General features: G+C 35.0%; 1 protein-coding gene and 1 long non-coding RNA gene across 16 annotated transcripts in view; both read right to left on the bottom strand.

Annotated features, from left to right (window-relative positions):
- The window catches only part of LOC127879225 (focadhesin-like), a 444547-nt gene that overhangs the window by 168462 nt on the left and 260820 nt on the right, over window positions 1–15265 (bottom strand). For all 15 annotated transcript variants that reach the window (XM_052425945.1, XM_052425946.1, XM_052425939.1 and 12 more), the window contains one exon: window positions 14010–14202. In XM_052425945.1, the coding sequence (XP_052281905.1) occupies window positions 14010–14202 (193 nt within the window). The remainder of the gene's footprint in view (window positions 1–14009; window positions 14203–15265) is intronic.
- LOC127875977 (uncharacterized) lies at window positions 10215–13980 on the bottom strand. The gene is made up of 2 exons (XR_008047584.1): window positions 13924–13980; window positions 10215–10502 (listed from the first exon to the last, which is right to left on the bottom strand). It is a non-coding gene; the product is annotated as an uncharacterized LOC127875977 (long non-coding RNA).

Consider the following 15265-nt stretch of genomic DNA (forward strand, 5'->3'; position numbering starts at 1 on the left):
TGACTGACCATACTGGAATATGATGACTGACAATAGTTGAATATGATAACATACCATAAAGGAATAATTGATTATTAATCATAGTGGAATATGATGACTGACCATAGTGGAATATGAAGAGACTGACCATAGTGTAATATGATGACTGACCATAGTGGAATATGATGATCGACTGTCCATAGTGGAATATGAAGAGACTGACCATAGTGGAATATGAGGAGACTGACCATTGTGGAATATGATGGATATATTGACCTTGTCAGAACAATCATCAGCAATGAAATGGTTGACAATCATAGAAATCAGTAGCCATGAAATTTGATTATTATTTTAGTTTTAGACCATTTCCAAACCAGTGATAATCAAAGTCAATCATGTGGATTGTCTAGAACCTGGTCATGCATTTCAAAGTCTTAGCAATTGTAGAGGGAAAAACAACCTGTTGTAACATTGTTTTGATTATGCCAATATGATTGAAAGCTCTCACTGCATTATCTGGAAGATGCTCACTTCAGGATGAAAACAACAGCACATACACTGATCTTCTAACAATTTATTTTAGTGTCAGTGATTATCATAGTTCATTCTAAATTAACAAAACAAGGTCATGTCATGATAAGAAAATAAGTAGAAAGGGGCACTTCGTGACAATACAAAATATATTCTGAAAGTAATTATAAAGTGTTGAAAGTAATTTATTTCCACCTGCATGATTTTTTAAATACAGAGTCAAAGTTGATTTGACTTAGATTAAGGAGGAAAATTGGATGTTAACAGCATAGTGCATGTATGTTAATTAAATAAAAATTGATATTATCTTATAGATAGCCTTAACTGATTTCTCACAATATTGGAATGGGTAAATCTTAATTCTTTTCATTGGAATTTTGAACTGATGTGTAAAATTCTACACATTTCTATATTGTTTTGCCTCAACTTAGCACCAGACCATCTTGAACAGGCATAATATATCCATCCTTCCATCTGTCTGTAGCAGGTTAGATAGATTTACCGCTTTGTCTATCAACAACACCTCTAGCTCTGAGTCTTTGGTATAGATTTCAATAATTGAATATTTCCTTTACCCTTTGCCCATATAGGCATCACTGACTTTTGCTACCAATTACTTGAATAAACACACAGGTCAGCCTATGACCATTACTAATCCAGTCCAATATTATCAGATCCAACTGTGACCTTGACCTTCCTAATTGGAGTGTGAGTACATGCGTGTTTATCAAACATACATTTGTTTCACCCTGTTTTGGTTGGCAAGCATTTAAGTCATTTGATAGTCATCTGTGACTGCACACCTTTCTAGGATATAAAATATAGGGTATTTACGGTAGATCATTAACAGACATTTGGCAGACTTTTTTTCTTGCACAAATAACTGCTTTCCAAAATAAGAAAATCTGGCACAAAAAGGATAATAAAGAGAGCCTCAATTTGCAAATTGTGTTGAAATGTGTCTTTATTCATGAATGGCATTTACACCCAAATTGAAACACTTATCCAACAATGAACACACAACTCAAATAAAAGCAACTACAAGGATGAAGTGATAACAAAAACTACAAGATAAATTCATTATGATTCAAGTTTCCAACACTTTAATATTTGCGTATTAAATCACATTCAATATATGGCAAAGTTATGGCTGAGACAGTGTCTTCAGACCGACATGCAGACAATTGTCCAGACAAAATGACGGACAGTAAAACTGGTATTATCCTGCCCTCTTTGAATGGAGTCATAAATAGGGGTGTTATACCATATTTTGGGGAAATAAATTAATGATTAGAAAGCAGCAGAAAAGTGAAGTACAGTGATTTTGTCATATTTTTGTGTACACATGCTCACAATTATACAGTGCATAATGATACTGAACATCCAATTTCCCAAAGGCCAGGTAAGTGAAAAAAAAGCTTCATTATTATATATTAAAGAGGTTTTCCCTCAATAATAGCTAAATTTATTTCTGAGTAATCAAGAAGAAGCCTTTTTTTCTTTATGAACTAAACATAACCTTGCTTTTAACCCACCCACTCTATATGCAATCAAAACCTTTGTCTTTAATACAAAGTTTAATGTACGGAATTGTATTACAATAACTCAACTTATTATCAAGAAATTTGTTTCAATCCACTTTGCTCTTTACAGTTACAATGACTTTAAACCCGCAAACCCCAAAAGCTATCCCAAAGGGTGCTCTGGGTGTCTTGGTACAAGGTATCTATATATGAATTTTGATGAAAATATCTAAGCTGGAACCTGTCTACATACCTACTTTGTAACATTCAAAGTGTAAAAAGGCCCTTCATAATATAAAATTCAATATAAAGATATAAAACATGGCCAATATGGGTCATTCCATATTGGGAATATATGTTATAGGATTGAGTGACACCAATCAAGCCATTTCTGAGAAACAAACTCATCGCAATCCCTTTAAAATGTATTCTTTATTTTCTGCATGTATGCAAATTTCTAAATATAAAAGACCCTTACTTTTGACATAGTTTATACTTAAGTCACCAAACTGGGCCTACCTGGTGACTAAAATATGGAGTATACAAATAAGGGGAATAGTCATATTTTAAGTTATAATGAAATCCCTCAAGCAATTCCTGAGAAACTAGCTTACTAAAAAAATGTGACTGCCTTTATTGTGTAAATGAAAATTGTTATTGGTAAAATGGCCCCTGATTTCGACAAATTACAAGCTAAATTTTCCAAATTTGATATATGGGGTCATTTTATTATGAGGTATACATGTTTAAAGTTTGAACGAAACCCCTCCAGCCATTCATGAGAAACTAGCTTACTGAAAACACCAAAACAAAGCTTGGACACCAACGACAATGACAATGCAAGTTTAATTAATTGTCATTTCTTTAAAAAAAAGCAAGCTAAACAATAGATGTGTTTGTCCGAAACACAATGCCCCCTTTTGCGCCACTTTGAAGCCATACATTTGACCTTGAAGGATGACCTTGACCTTTCACACCTCAAAATGTGCAGCTCCATGAGATACACATGCATGCCAAGTATCAAGTTGCTATCTTCAATATTGCAAAAGTTATTGCAAAAGTTAAACCAAGGCTAAAGTTTGAAGACAATAACAGACAGACAGGCCAAAAACAATATAGCCCCCGATCATTAGATCCAGGGGCATAAAAAGGAGCATACTGCTGTTTATTCAGCAGAACATTATTTGTAAACAAGAGGGCCAAGATGGACCTAGTTCGCTATGCTGAGAAGAGTGTGTTCATTGATAAATTCCATTTTTGATTGATTTAATAAGAAAATTCTATCAATTTGACCATTATATTGTTTCATGATCCTAGGCGTAAGCTTTCTTGAGTTATCATCCTTGACCTAGTGACCTGAAAGTCAATAAGGTCATCTGCAAGTCATGATCAATGTACCTATGAAGTTTCATGATTCTAGGCATAGGCCTTCTTGAGTTATCATCTGGAAACCATTTTTCTAAGTTGAAACACCGTGACCTTGACCTCTGACCTAGTGACCTGAAAATCAATAGGGGTCATCTGCAAGTCATGATCTATGTACCTATGAAGTTTCATGATCCTAAGCATAAGTGTTCTTGAGTTATCATCCGGAAACCATTTACTACTTTGATTCACCTTGACCTTTGACCTAGTGACGTGAAAATCAATAGGGGTCATCTGCAGGCTGTCAAGTGACCTTTTTTCAAAAAGTAGGAAAAAATAGGAACTACTTTTGCAAGAAAAGAAGGAAAAAAGTAGGAAAAAGTAGGAACTTTTCCCTCAAAAGTAGGAATACATAATACTAATTTTTTAGCCACAGGTCCAGGAAACATAGCTGGAAACAGAGCAGGAGTGCCATCACATGTTCTGTATGGATACCCACTTGAAGCTACCTTAAGGGCCCAGATGATTTCAGCCTTTTGTATCTAATCCTTGTGTGATGGATGTACTTGCATACAGAAAGATTTATCCCCACCACCCTGAGAGCTGCTCTCGTAAATTGGCAGCACTTCCAAACAAACGCTTTTGTGAATTATCATGCATGTATTTCATGTTTTCCTTGTGTTTTTGTCCATCTGCCTGACTTATCAGTTGATAAGCACCAGAATTACAACACGAGATGGACTTCATGCAGACAGTACAATATCTTGCAAACTCATTGCCGGTATCTCTCTTGCACCATGATCCAAGTGTTTTTCCACTGTTGTCCAACTTCTCCATCCATGAAGGGTAAAACTTTGTTTTCCCACTAGGCATTCTAGCACTTATAGTGTATCTATGATAATTAAGTTTCAAGCAAAGCTACCCTGATTAAGAAGTATAATTAGATGCTGTTCATTTTGGTGTATCATCAAATAAGTGGTTAGAGGTCTTCTGTGTATCGATTACAAATGGTAATATATTGTGCATGTTATATCTAGGCAGAAGACCAAATTTATTTAGTGATACACTAACTTGTTGTACAATATGAATACTAGTATATAAAGCAGTGTCAATGCTCTGCTACAGCTACATTGTGAAACCTTTAAATTGACAATAGGGTGCAGTTATAATGACTTAAGTTACATTCAAAATGACTGGTCATTGCAGAGCAGATTATGCAACTGGAGATAGACCTTATCACCTGACATCTTTTATGACATCATTAATTGGGCAATGAAACAGTTGCACTATATTGTTTATTCCAGTTTCAAATAATGGTTTTTACATTATTGATGACTTTGCGGGAGTGTAATAATGCCGTTTAATAATTTTAATACTATGCTGTAACACCTTAAAGTTACCTCACTAGCTATGGCATCATTAGACAAGAATTGTGTTTGTCAGAAACACAATGCCCACTATTGCGCCGCTTTGAAATAAAATTTCAATATATCATTTGGCAGGTTTAGAAATTATCTCCCTCTTAAAGCTTATTACTTCCCTTGGATTGTATTTTTTGACTTTTTGAAGCTATATATATTTGACGTTTGAGCTTGAAGGATGACCTTGACCTTTCACCACTCAAAATGTGCAGCTTCATGAGATACACATGCATGCCAAATATCAAGTTGCTATCTTCAATATTGCAAAAGTTATGGCCCATATTAAAGTTTTCGGACAAACACACAGACAGACAGACAGACAGACAAACGAACTGACAGTACAACTGCTATATGCCACCCTACCAGGAGCATAAAAATGTATTAGGGCATTTAGGCTCTGTGCATTTATCTTTAATTACTAAACATGATGTACCTATGATATCAATAGAAAATCATATCCGTTGTCATGTAATACAGAATTTATTACATTATATTTGTAAATGATGAAAACTCTGCAAAGCATCATTTTATCTTTTTCAAATAACTTGTGTACAATGTAATAAATTCCATATTACATAACCACTCATACAATACATGTATCTCTATATCTCTACATTCCAAACAGCAATATCATGTAAACATGCATAAGGTTTGGTCAAATTGTTGTCAATGGAAACAAAATAAAACTGGAATAAACAATGGGTTCCCTCAGCTCTTGCACCACTGGGAACTGTGTAAGGTAGTAAAGTCTGCAGTGTACAAATGCTAAGCAAGTAAACAAGGCACTATTGTTACTTTAAAAAAAAACTTGTTAATAATTTCAAAAGTTACATAAGAAATAAATATTTATGCTTCCTGAAGAGGTGCTAGCAGACAGTCAGCATGGGTTGTCAGGTCTCATCAGGTCTCATCTAGATGAATGCACATTAACAGGGATACAGTCATGCCATAGATTCATTCGTCCTGCAAGTTTACTAAATAAACTCTTGAAAAAAAAAAAATCCATTCAAAATGAAAAAGTAGGACTAGTAGGAAGATTTGGTAAAAAAATAGGAAAAAGTAGGATCCTGATGAAAAAGTAGGAAATAGTAGGAAAAAGTAGGAAAAAGTATGACCGCTTGACAGCCTGCATCTGCAAGTCATGATCAATGTACCTATGAACTTTCATGATCATAGGCGTAAGCATTTTTTGAGCTTTCATCTGGAAACCATTTTACTGTTTCGGGTCACCCTGACCTTGACCTTTGATCTAGTGACCTGAAAATCAATAGGGGTCATCTGTGAGTCACGATCAATGTACCTATGAAGTTTCATGATCCTAGGCATAAGCGTTCTTGAGTTATCATCCAGAAACAATTTTACTATTTCGGGTCACCGTGATCTTGACATTTGACCTAGTGACCTCAAAATCAATAGGGGTCATCTGCGAGTCATGATCAATGTACCTATGAAGTTTCATGATCCTAGGCGTAAGCGTTCTTCATCCGGAAACCATTTTACTATTTCGGGTCACCGTGACCTTGACCTTTGACCTAAAAATCAATAAGGGTCATCTGCGAGTCATGATCAATGTACCTATGAAGTTTCATGATCCTAGGCCTTAGCTTTCTTGACTTATCATTCGGAACACATCTGGTGGACAGCCATACGGACCAACATGAGCAAAACATTATACCCCCTCTTCTTTGACTGGGGCATAAAAATGTGACTTCCATAGTGTTCAATCACAAGGTTTGACCAAAACCAGTTTTGAACTCAACTCTTGTATCAAAGAAACAAATATTCTGACCCAATTTCATGAAAATTGGGCCAAAAATGTGACTTCTAGAGTGTTAACGTTTTCACTATATACATATTGAGAAAAATGCCCCGCCCACTGGCAGCCATGTTTTTTCGAACCATTGTCAAACTCGTCCAAGATATTAATAAAACCAATGTTTTGACCAACTTTCATGATGATTGGGCAAAAATTGTGACTTCTAGAGTGTTTTAAAGGTTTCTCTATAGCCAAATAGGGAAAACTGCCACTATATACATATAGAGAAAAATGCCCCGCCCACTGGTGGCCATGTTTTTTCACTGATCTGGACCATTTTCGAACTCGTCCAAGATATCAATTAAATCAATGTTTTGACCACCTTTCATGATAATTGGGCAAAAATTGTGACTTCTAGAGTGTTTACAAGGTTTCTCTATAGCCAAATAAGGATAACTGCCCAGCCCACTGGCTGCCATGTTTTTCAACAGACCGGAACCACTTTTGAACTCAATCAAGATATCATTAAGACAAACATTTTGACAAAGTTACATGAAGATTGAACATAAAATGTGACTTCTACAGTGTTTAAAAGGTTTTTCTTTTTTTTGACCTAGTGACCTAGTTTTTAACCCGGCACAACCCTGTTTCGACTCGGCCGAGATTTAATGAGGCAAAGCATCTGACCAAGTTTCATGAAGATGGGACAAGAAATGTGGCCTCTAGAGTGTTTACCAGCAAATGTTAACAGACGGCCGGCCGGATGACGGACAAAGACCGGTCAGAAAAGCTCACCTGAGCAATCAGGTGAGCTAAAAAATTATCTTCTAGGTAACAATTTATATTTAAGAAAATCACAGAACACCACAATTGTTTCAAAAAGATGTGCCTTAACATGCAGACATTAATGGAGAGGCTCAGTTGAAGACACCTGCATCATTAAAATACAAGCAGTTTATTTGGTTTAGTTAACCCAAAATCTCAGCTTATTTTTTGAAATTTTTAGTGCTACCATACTCACTAAACCATCCTTTAATCATCTTAATTTTGTTTGTAGACATTAGACTTCTTCACAATTTGTATTCGGGCAATTTTAATTCTATTTAATTTTCTGCTCTAATTAGAAGTTATATTGGCACTCGATTTGCAAAATGACATCTTTATAACACCATAGCAATGAGATCTAAGAATTATCTTACTCTTAGGCCACGACTTTTATATTTCTTGGTTTACAAAACCGCCGACCCTAATTTTTGGAAAATGGGAAAAAAAATAAAATCGGAAAATCGTCTTTTTTTTAAATATTTTATTCCCGACCGCACTTCAAAATGAGCGAAATGAGAAAAAAACGATCCGGTTTGAGTACGGTTGCGAATAAAATCAAGTAAGTACAATCAACGATTGGTTCACATATATTGCAGAGATCGGGATATTTTTCAATGTGACACATTATGTACCAGTCCTTTTATGGGCACTTCTCAAAATTTATTTCGGGTAAAAATTACAGACAATAAGAAAATCAGCGTCAGTCAAATGTCGACCCCATCAAAATTTATTTCCGTGTCTGTGACGCAACTATATTGTTTAACATGTTAATTATATTAAACAAACCCGATAGTATTTGATAATAAGTATAAATAATCCAATAAAACACTGCCATTATTTACGATATATGTGTTTAGGAATTTTGTAAACACGTCCGCCATAGTTTATAGGAACTGTACAGAAAGTTTGGAAATCGGAACAAATCGGTATATCTCGGAAAATCATTGATAAATGTATTTGTCGTTTCAATGCTTAGGGCCGAGTAATTTCGGCAAATCGGAACTCAACTTGTGTAAAACACTAGCTCAATTAACCGTTAAACTCCGCCTCCGTTCTCTGCAAAAGATTCGAAGGCGGAGCTATGCACGTGCTTTTATTAAATTGGAGGATTGCAATTGAGAAACAAACACACGATTGGTTCGGCATGTTGATTGCTAGACAAAGGAAGCCCATTTTTTCGGCGCGAAATTTGTCGCTTTATTGCTTCCGACAGAAAGCGGCTTTCCTTTGATGACGTCAAACTGTCAATTCACACAGACTGCACATTTTCGAAAAACTTTAACCGACTCCTTGTTTACAATTCCAGTAAAAAAACACTTGCTAACATTAAACTTTGGATTAAATTATCAAAATAAAGCAAAAGCGAAGTTGACAAATATGATTAAATTAATTCGCGTCAGTTCAAATAAGACGTTTTGCGTTGTAAATCAACGAGTTTTCATGACAACAACAACTTTGACAAACATTACCGCGACGACGCATGGATCGATCTACCTCGATTTTTTTTTCATGTACGATCTCATAAGTCGAGTAAGAGCAAACACATACCGGGTAATTTGTGTATGAGTAGTTTATCTTATATAAGATTTATGCAACGGGCATCGCATTGCGTAATGGTGCGCATCCAATTATGGAAATGAAGTGCAGTTTTTCGTTTTAATGGGAGAAGAACGCATGTCATGTAATGGAGTGTTTAAAATTGCCTGATGTTACATAAGGTGCTGTTAGGACACATTTCATTTGAAGATATAGATGTGTTTCATTGCATAATTTGATTTTTTGTCTCTGTGTTAAGGTTATAAAAGATATGTTGTCTTTGTTCTGATGTTATTAGCATTAACTTTTTTTTCCAATGATGTTTTTTTTTTTTTTTTTTTTTTTTTTTCGACCGCCCGATGGACCATTTTCAAAATAATTTTTGTAAACCAATAAAAAAAAAAGTCGTGGCCTTATATATTTTGTATTAATTAAGACTGCTATTTGAGGTTAAAAACTTGAACAACATTCTCATTTGTAGTAGTGAAATATGTTTATAAAGTTTTAGCTATTGACGTTAAATTGTATTTTTTAGAATATGTATAGTCTCTTATGACTCAATTGTGAGTGGCATTTTTGTGTACTATGTTTTAAAGCTATTTTATATATATTTTAAAGGTATTTTATAAATGTTTAAAAGCTATTTTATATATGTTTTAAAGCTATTTTATATATGTTTTACTAGGTACATGATGATGAGACTTTAACCAACTATCTTATCTTACAGGTATCTGAATATAATTATTGTCAAACATAACACACGAAAAGTAAAAGAGAAGTTGTCAATTGATATTTGCATTACCAAACAATTATGCATCTGTTAAAGAACAGAATAGCGCCAAAGTCAGTTTGTTTTGGATTCTTCAAGCACTCACTCATCATTATCAGTCAACAGGCTGTTATCTGTGGGGCCATAATAGGCAGAGACATATCACCATAGTATTCTAACTGAGAAAATTGCCTAGACCAACAATGGAAATTACTTCCTCTATTTCATGAAAATTTGCAATTTCCATTGGGAGACACATCTAAGTCCAAGAACGTTTTGTTTTTTCAGAAATAACCTTTTCTTGACATCACGAACATTTCTTGCTTGTTTAAACTCGAATTTGTTGAACCCTATCAAACAAGAGATAAATTGGTTACCAAGCCTGTGTAACTGGCAGAGTGGACATGGGCTAATCTAATCTGAATTTGGATGCTTGCTTATAAGATTTGGCAATACCATTATTGCCTGTCTGAAGGGTCATGTAAGGGATGCATTCAAAAGACATAATCTGTGTTGGCAATCTATTTATTTCAATGATTGTTACCTAAGATTCAGTTTCAATCGAAATGGAATCACAACATAGAATAGTATGTATATCTCAAATGCCTATTACAACAACAACAACTTTCTATAATACACATTGTCAGAATGTCAATAAGACACTGGGATTCTTTGCTTGTTTGTTTACAATATTTGCATATGTTGCCAAATTCAACAGACACAGTCATATCACAGTGGTCAGTTAGTTACTCTAACATTTTCTTCATTGGCTCCTGGACCAGATCTAGGGATGCTGCCTGTAAAAGACTGATATGATTAATATCAAGGAGGGCGAGTGTACTACTGATTGTCGGTCTCTAAGAAAACTGGGCTTAATGCTTGACGGTCAAGTATTGTAAACACATCTAATCAGAGACAACACTTAATGCTGTATTGTCAACAGGTCAAATCAGAGACAACACTTAATGCTGTATTGTCAACACGTCAAATCAGAGACAACACTTAATGCTGTATTGTCAACACATCAAATCAGAGACAACACTTAATGCTGTATTGTCAACACATCAAATCAGAGACAACACTTAATGCTGTATTGTCAACACGTCAAATCAGAGACAACACTTAATGCTGTATTGTCAACACATCAAATCAGAGACAACACTTAATGCTGTATTGTCAACACGTCAAATCAGAGACAACACTTAATGCTGTATTGTCAACACATCAAATCAGAGACAACACTTAATGCTGTATTGTCAACACATCAAATCAGAGACAACACTTAATGCTGTATTGTCAACACATCAAATCAGAGACAACACTTAATGCTGTATTGTCAACACATCAAATCAGAGACAACACTTAATGCTGTATTGTCAACACGTCAAATCAGAGACAACACTTAATGCTGTATTGTCAACACATCAAATCAGAGACAACACTTAATGCTGTATTGTCAACACGTCAAATCAGAGACAACACTTTCTGGCAAGATGTATTTTCCTTTCAACCAAAAAAATCCATAAAAGCATAAAGTTTTGTTTCTTCAATGTAGTTGATAATTTTTTTACCAACAACATTTATATTCCAGTGAATAGCACATTATTAAAAAGAAATAACTAAAATCTTTAAGCATTAACTGTTACCTGGACCTATGAGCCAGCCATGTAGCTGATGCACGTGACATGTTATATCAATATGATCAGTTGTGTAAACTCATTTTGAAAACAAGCATGCACAATAACAAAGTTATTGACTGGACACATACATCTCTCACTCTACCATAAAACCATTAATATTCGTTCACTAATTATTGTGTTTACTTTTCCGAATATAATAATTGTTTGGAAACTTCAATCTGTGATATTCGATTTTAAAGAAACGCATCCCATATTGTAAACCTTTATTTATCAATCCTCGCAGTTTAAACAGCATGCTGCCCAACAGTAAGTGTATCCCATTATTAACCTGTAGACTACAGTATGAACAACCCAAAATATGCAAACGCAGCATTCACTTCCAGATATAGCGTCTGACTTCAGTCTCAGTTAAACTGTGGATCCCATATCAACCAATTTTACAAAAAAATCTTTAAACAACAACAAATTTAAGACATGTACATATTAATCAGTGCAATTGCAATGATAAACAAACTATTTAAGATTAGTATCAAGTATCAATTAATGACGGGGCCAATAATTTGGGGCCATGCATAAACCAATTACCTTCTTAAACAGTGCAGCATTTAATTGTCACTAAAATGTTAAATAAACAACATAAACATTTTTTACTTTTCACATCAAAGGCTACTTGGCTAACTGAAACTAGATATTTGTCACAGACGATGATGCCCCCATATCACATGTTTGGACACAGGCGAATCCACTTTATATTCTACAGCGGACAAAATGACAAAAAAAATAAAACAGGTTGCAGTAAAAATTCCTTGCATAATGATCATGTTCATACGCAACTTTTAAAGTTTGAGCCAATGAGCATTTAGAGGAGTTGAAAACACACAATGTTTTAACTATATATTCTTCAGTGAAAACAAACTGCCAAAACTTGGAAACCAAATTTCTATCCTCATCTACACATAAAGGTCATTGAAATGTGAGAGTTTGAGCAAGATTTAACCAATAGTTTAAGAGAAAAATGTTGGAACAATATATGGCAATGATGAAAAATACAAAAGTCATTAAACTCTGAAAGTTTGAGAGGTATTTAAATTTTAAGCTTTGGGAAATATGTAGAAAGACAGACCAACAAGTGCAATTCATGCTTAATTCCTCCCACTGCTTGTTGAATAGAAATTGCCATTTAATACAGCTGTATAGCATGGGAATGGTAAATGGTATATATCAAGTGTCAATCAAATACACTGTGTATAAACACAATGCCAAGTTTTGGAGAGTATAAAATTTTAACAAAAAGTGAATGCCACATGCAAATAAACTGAATAGTATAATAATGCATGTATATTATAAAATGTGCAGCAACTTTAAGGTTATGTTTTTATCACAAACAAAATCTTAATTATTATTTTTACTGCTATAAACAGTTGATTTATATTTGAAACATCCTAGAAAATACCAAGTCTCCACTCCAAAAATGTATAAGCTCTTTATGTACTTGAAAGTGATGAGGCCCTTTGTCGATAATTAAAGTAGCTGACTAGATCATTCAAGACATAACTGCAATCTGACAGATGCTGTCAATCAAATACTTCAGCCACAACCTTAACACTTTTTAGTCTATTTGCAATCCAAATAGGCTTATGTAATACCACATTTCAAAATCACACGGGAAACGGTTGTCCTTTTCCAAGCCGTCCCTGATTTTGGGCAGACCAAATAGATATTTAATATAGTATTTCGTAATTTTTAAATTTTTAATTTAGAAACTTTTTTCTAACATTTTCTTCCAAGGACATTGCTTACACCATTTTTAGTGAATTTTTCAAAGACCGTATTGCTTGAAAAAAACGTTCTTAGAAACTAAAACAAATTTCGTTCGTAAAACAATTCTGTGATTGGCAAAAGCGAGTTATTTTAAGAAAATTACCATCTACAAGGAAAACTTAAAAGAATTATGCCACTTGAAAACAAAGGGAGATAATTATATTACTTCTTCATGCAAGGTAGGGGACTTTTATTGCTTGGCAATAGTCTTGTTCTTCATAAAAAAATCTTTTTGATAGCCTTTTACATTTTCAGTCAGACAACTAATCCTTTAACATTTACTTCAGTAGAAACTTCCCTATATTATGCAAATAGACCATCGGCGCTCTCGTTCTCCTAACTGCTGAGTGACACCTTAAGGAGAGCTTGCACCATACCTGCATCTGACAGAGGCTGTCAATCAAATACTGCATCCCTGCCCTTGACTCCTCCCCCACCTACAGAGTGACACCCTTCAGGAGAGCTTGCCACATACCTGCATCTGACAGAGGCTGCTAATCAAATACTGCATCCCTTCCCATGACTCCTCCCCCACCTACAGATTGACACCCTTAAGGAGAGCTTTCCCCATACCTGCATCTGACAAGGGCTGTCAATCAAATACTGCATCCCTGCCCTTTACTCCTCTCCCACCTACAGAGTGACACCCTTCAGGAGAGCTTGCCCCAAACCTGCATCTGACAGAGGCTGTCAATCAAATACTGCATCCCTGCCCTTGACTCCTCCCCCGCCTGCTGAGTGACCCCCTTCACCATACCTGCATTTGACAGAGGCTGTCAATCAAATACTGCATCCCTGCCCTTGACTCCTCCCCCGCCTGCTGAGTGACCCCCTTCACCATACCTGCATTTGACAGAGGCTGTCAATCAAATACTGCATCCCTGCCCTTGACTCCTCCCCCACCTGCTGAGTGACCCCCTTCAGGAGGGCTTGCTGCAGGGACCATCTCAAGTTGCTGTATTCCGAGGCTCTCTTGGGGTCCAACAAGACAAACTTCAGGAATGGGTCGAGCATCACAAACACAGACTTTCCGATGCTGAAAGGTATTTAAACTAGAAATTACATACATTTTTTAAAAATAATGTAAAAAGATCATTATATTCCTTTTTAGGTCTTTCCTGTGTCTCCATAGGCTAAACAAAATGGGTTCAAGCCTATGCGACCGTATTTGATAATTGAATTGTTTATATTTAATGACATTTCAGACATTTGTATTCTGTAAGTAGACCATAACATCCTATTGCACTGTGGGACGCAGACAAAAGCCAACACGTATTATGTACTTTACACAATCAATACAATATCATCAATATTGTGGAAATTGAAATATATAAAAAATATAGACAAGCAAAGCATAATGAACCACATACAAAAAAAACAAAGACAAAAACATACAAAACTAAAAGAAAGGAATCCATTGTCTGAAAGAAATGTGTTGCTTTAACTGCAAACTGTTAATTCACAATTAAAGATTATGAATTTATGCAAGATTTTAATGCCCTTGATCCTTTGTTTACATGTTCCACAGGTACTAGAATTTTTTTTTTGGTCCTTATTTATATATAATAAGAGAAAAGGTACCCAACAATTATTTCACAGGTGTAATGAATAACTCTAAGAAACAGCATGAAAGATCAAACAATGCACACATATATGTCGTTGTGGTTGCCAGCAGGAAGTGCCCATCTATGATTTAACACTGTTTATTTGATGAAAATCCACCAAGTATGTCAAAAACAGCTAAAAGTTTCACAAATATGACCCCAAAATCAAAGTGTGTAATTCTCGACGTCCAAATGTCAGTTATGGTAGAAGGCGATTTTGGTCGATTTTTCACAATTAAACAAGAACTTCTCTATAATTTCATGTACGTTTTTCATTGACTAAATTTTCCTTCCTTCCGAAATACATCATTCTTTAGTAACCGCAGAACACAAATACTCAGCAAAAGTAGAAAATACACCATTATAAGTTCAAACAGTATACACGTCATCGTTGGAACATGCTTAATTTTATCTTGTTGTCGATTGGTTGAATGAGTCATAAATTAAAGAACAATTTTACCAATTTTATTTTCAATGACAACGTCATCTTTCCGT

The sequence above is a fragment of the Dreissena polymorpha genome, chromosome 4 (assembly GCF_020536995.1).
Source record: "Dreissena polymorpha isolate Duluth1 chromosome 4, UMN_Dpol_1.0, whole genome shotgun sequence".
NCBI lineage: Eukaryota > Metazoa > Mollusca > Bivalvia > Myida > Dreissenidae > Dreissena > Dreissena polymorpha.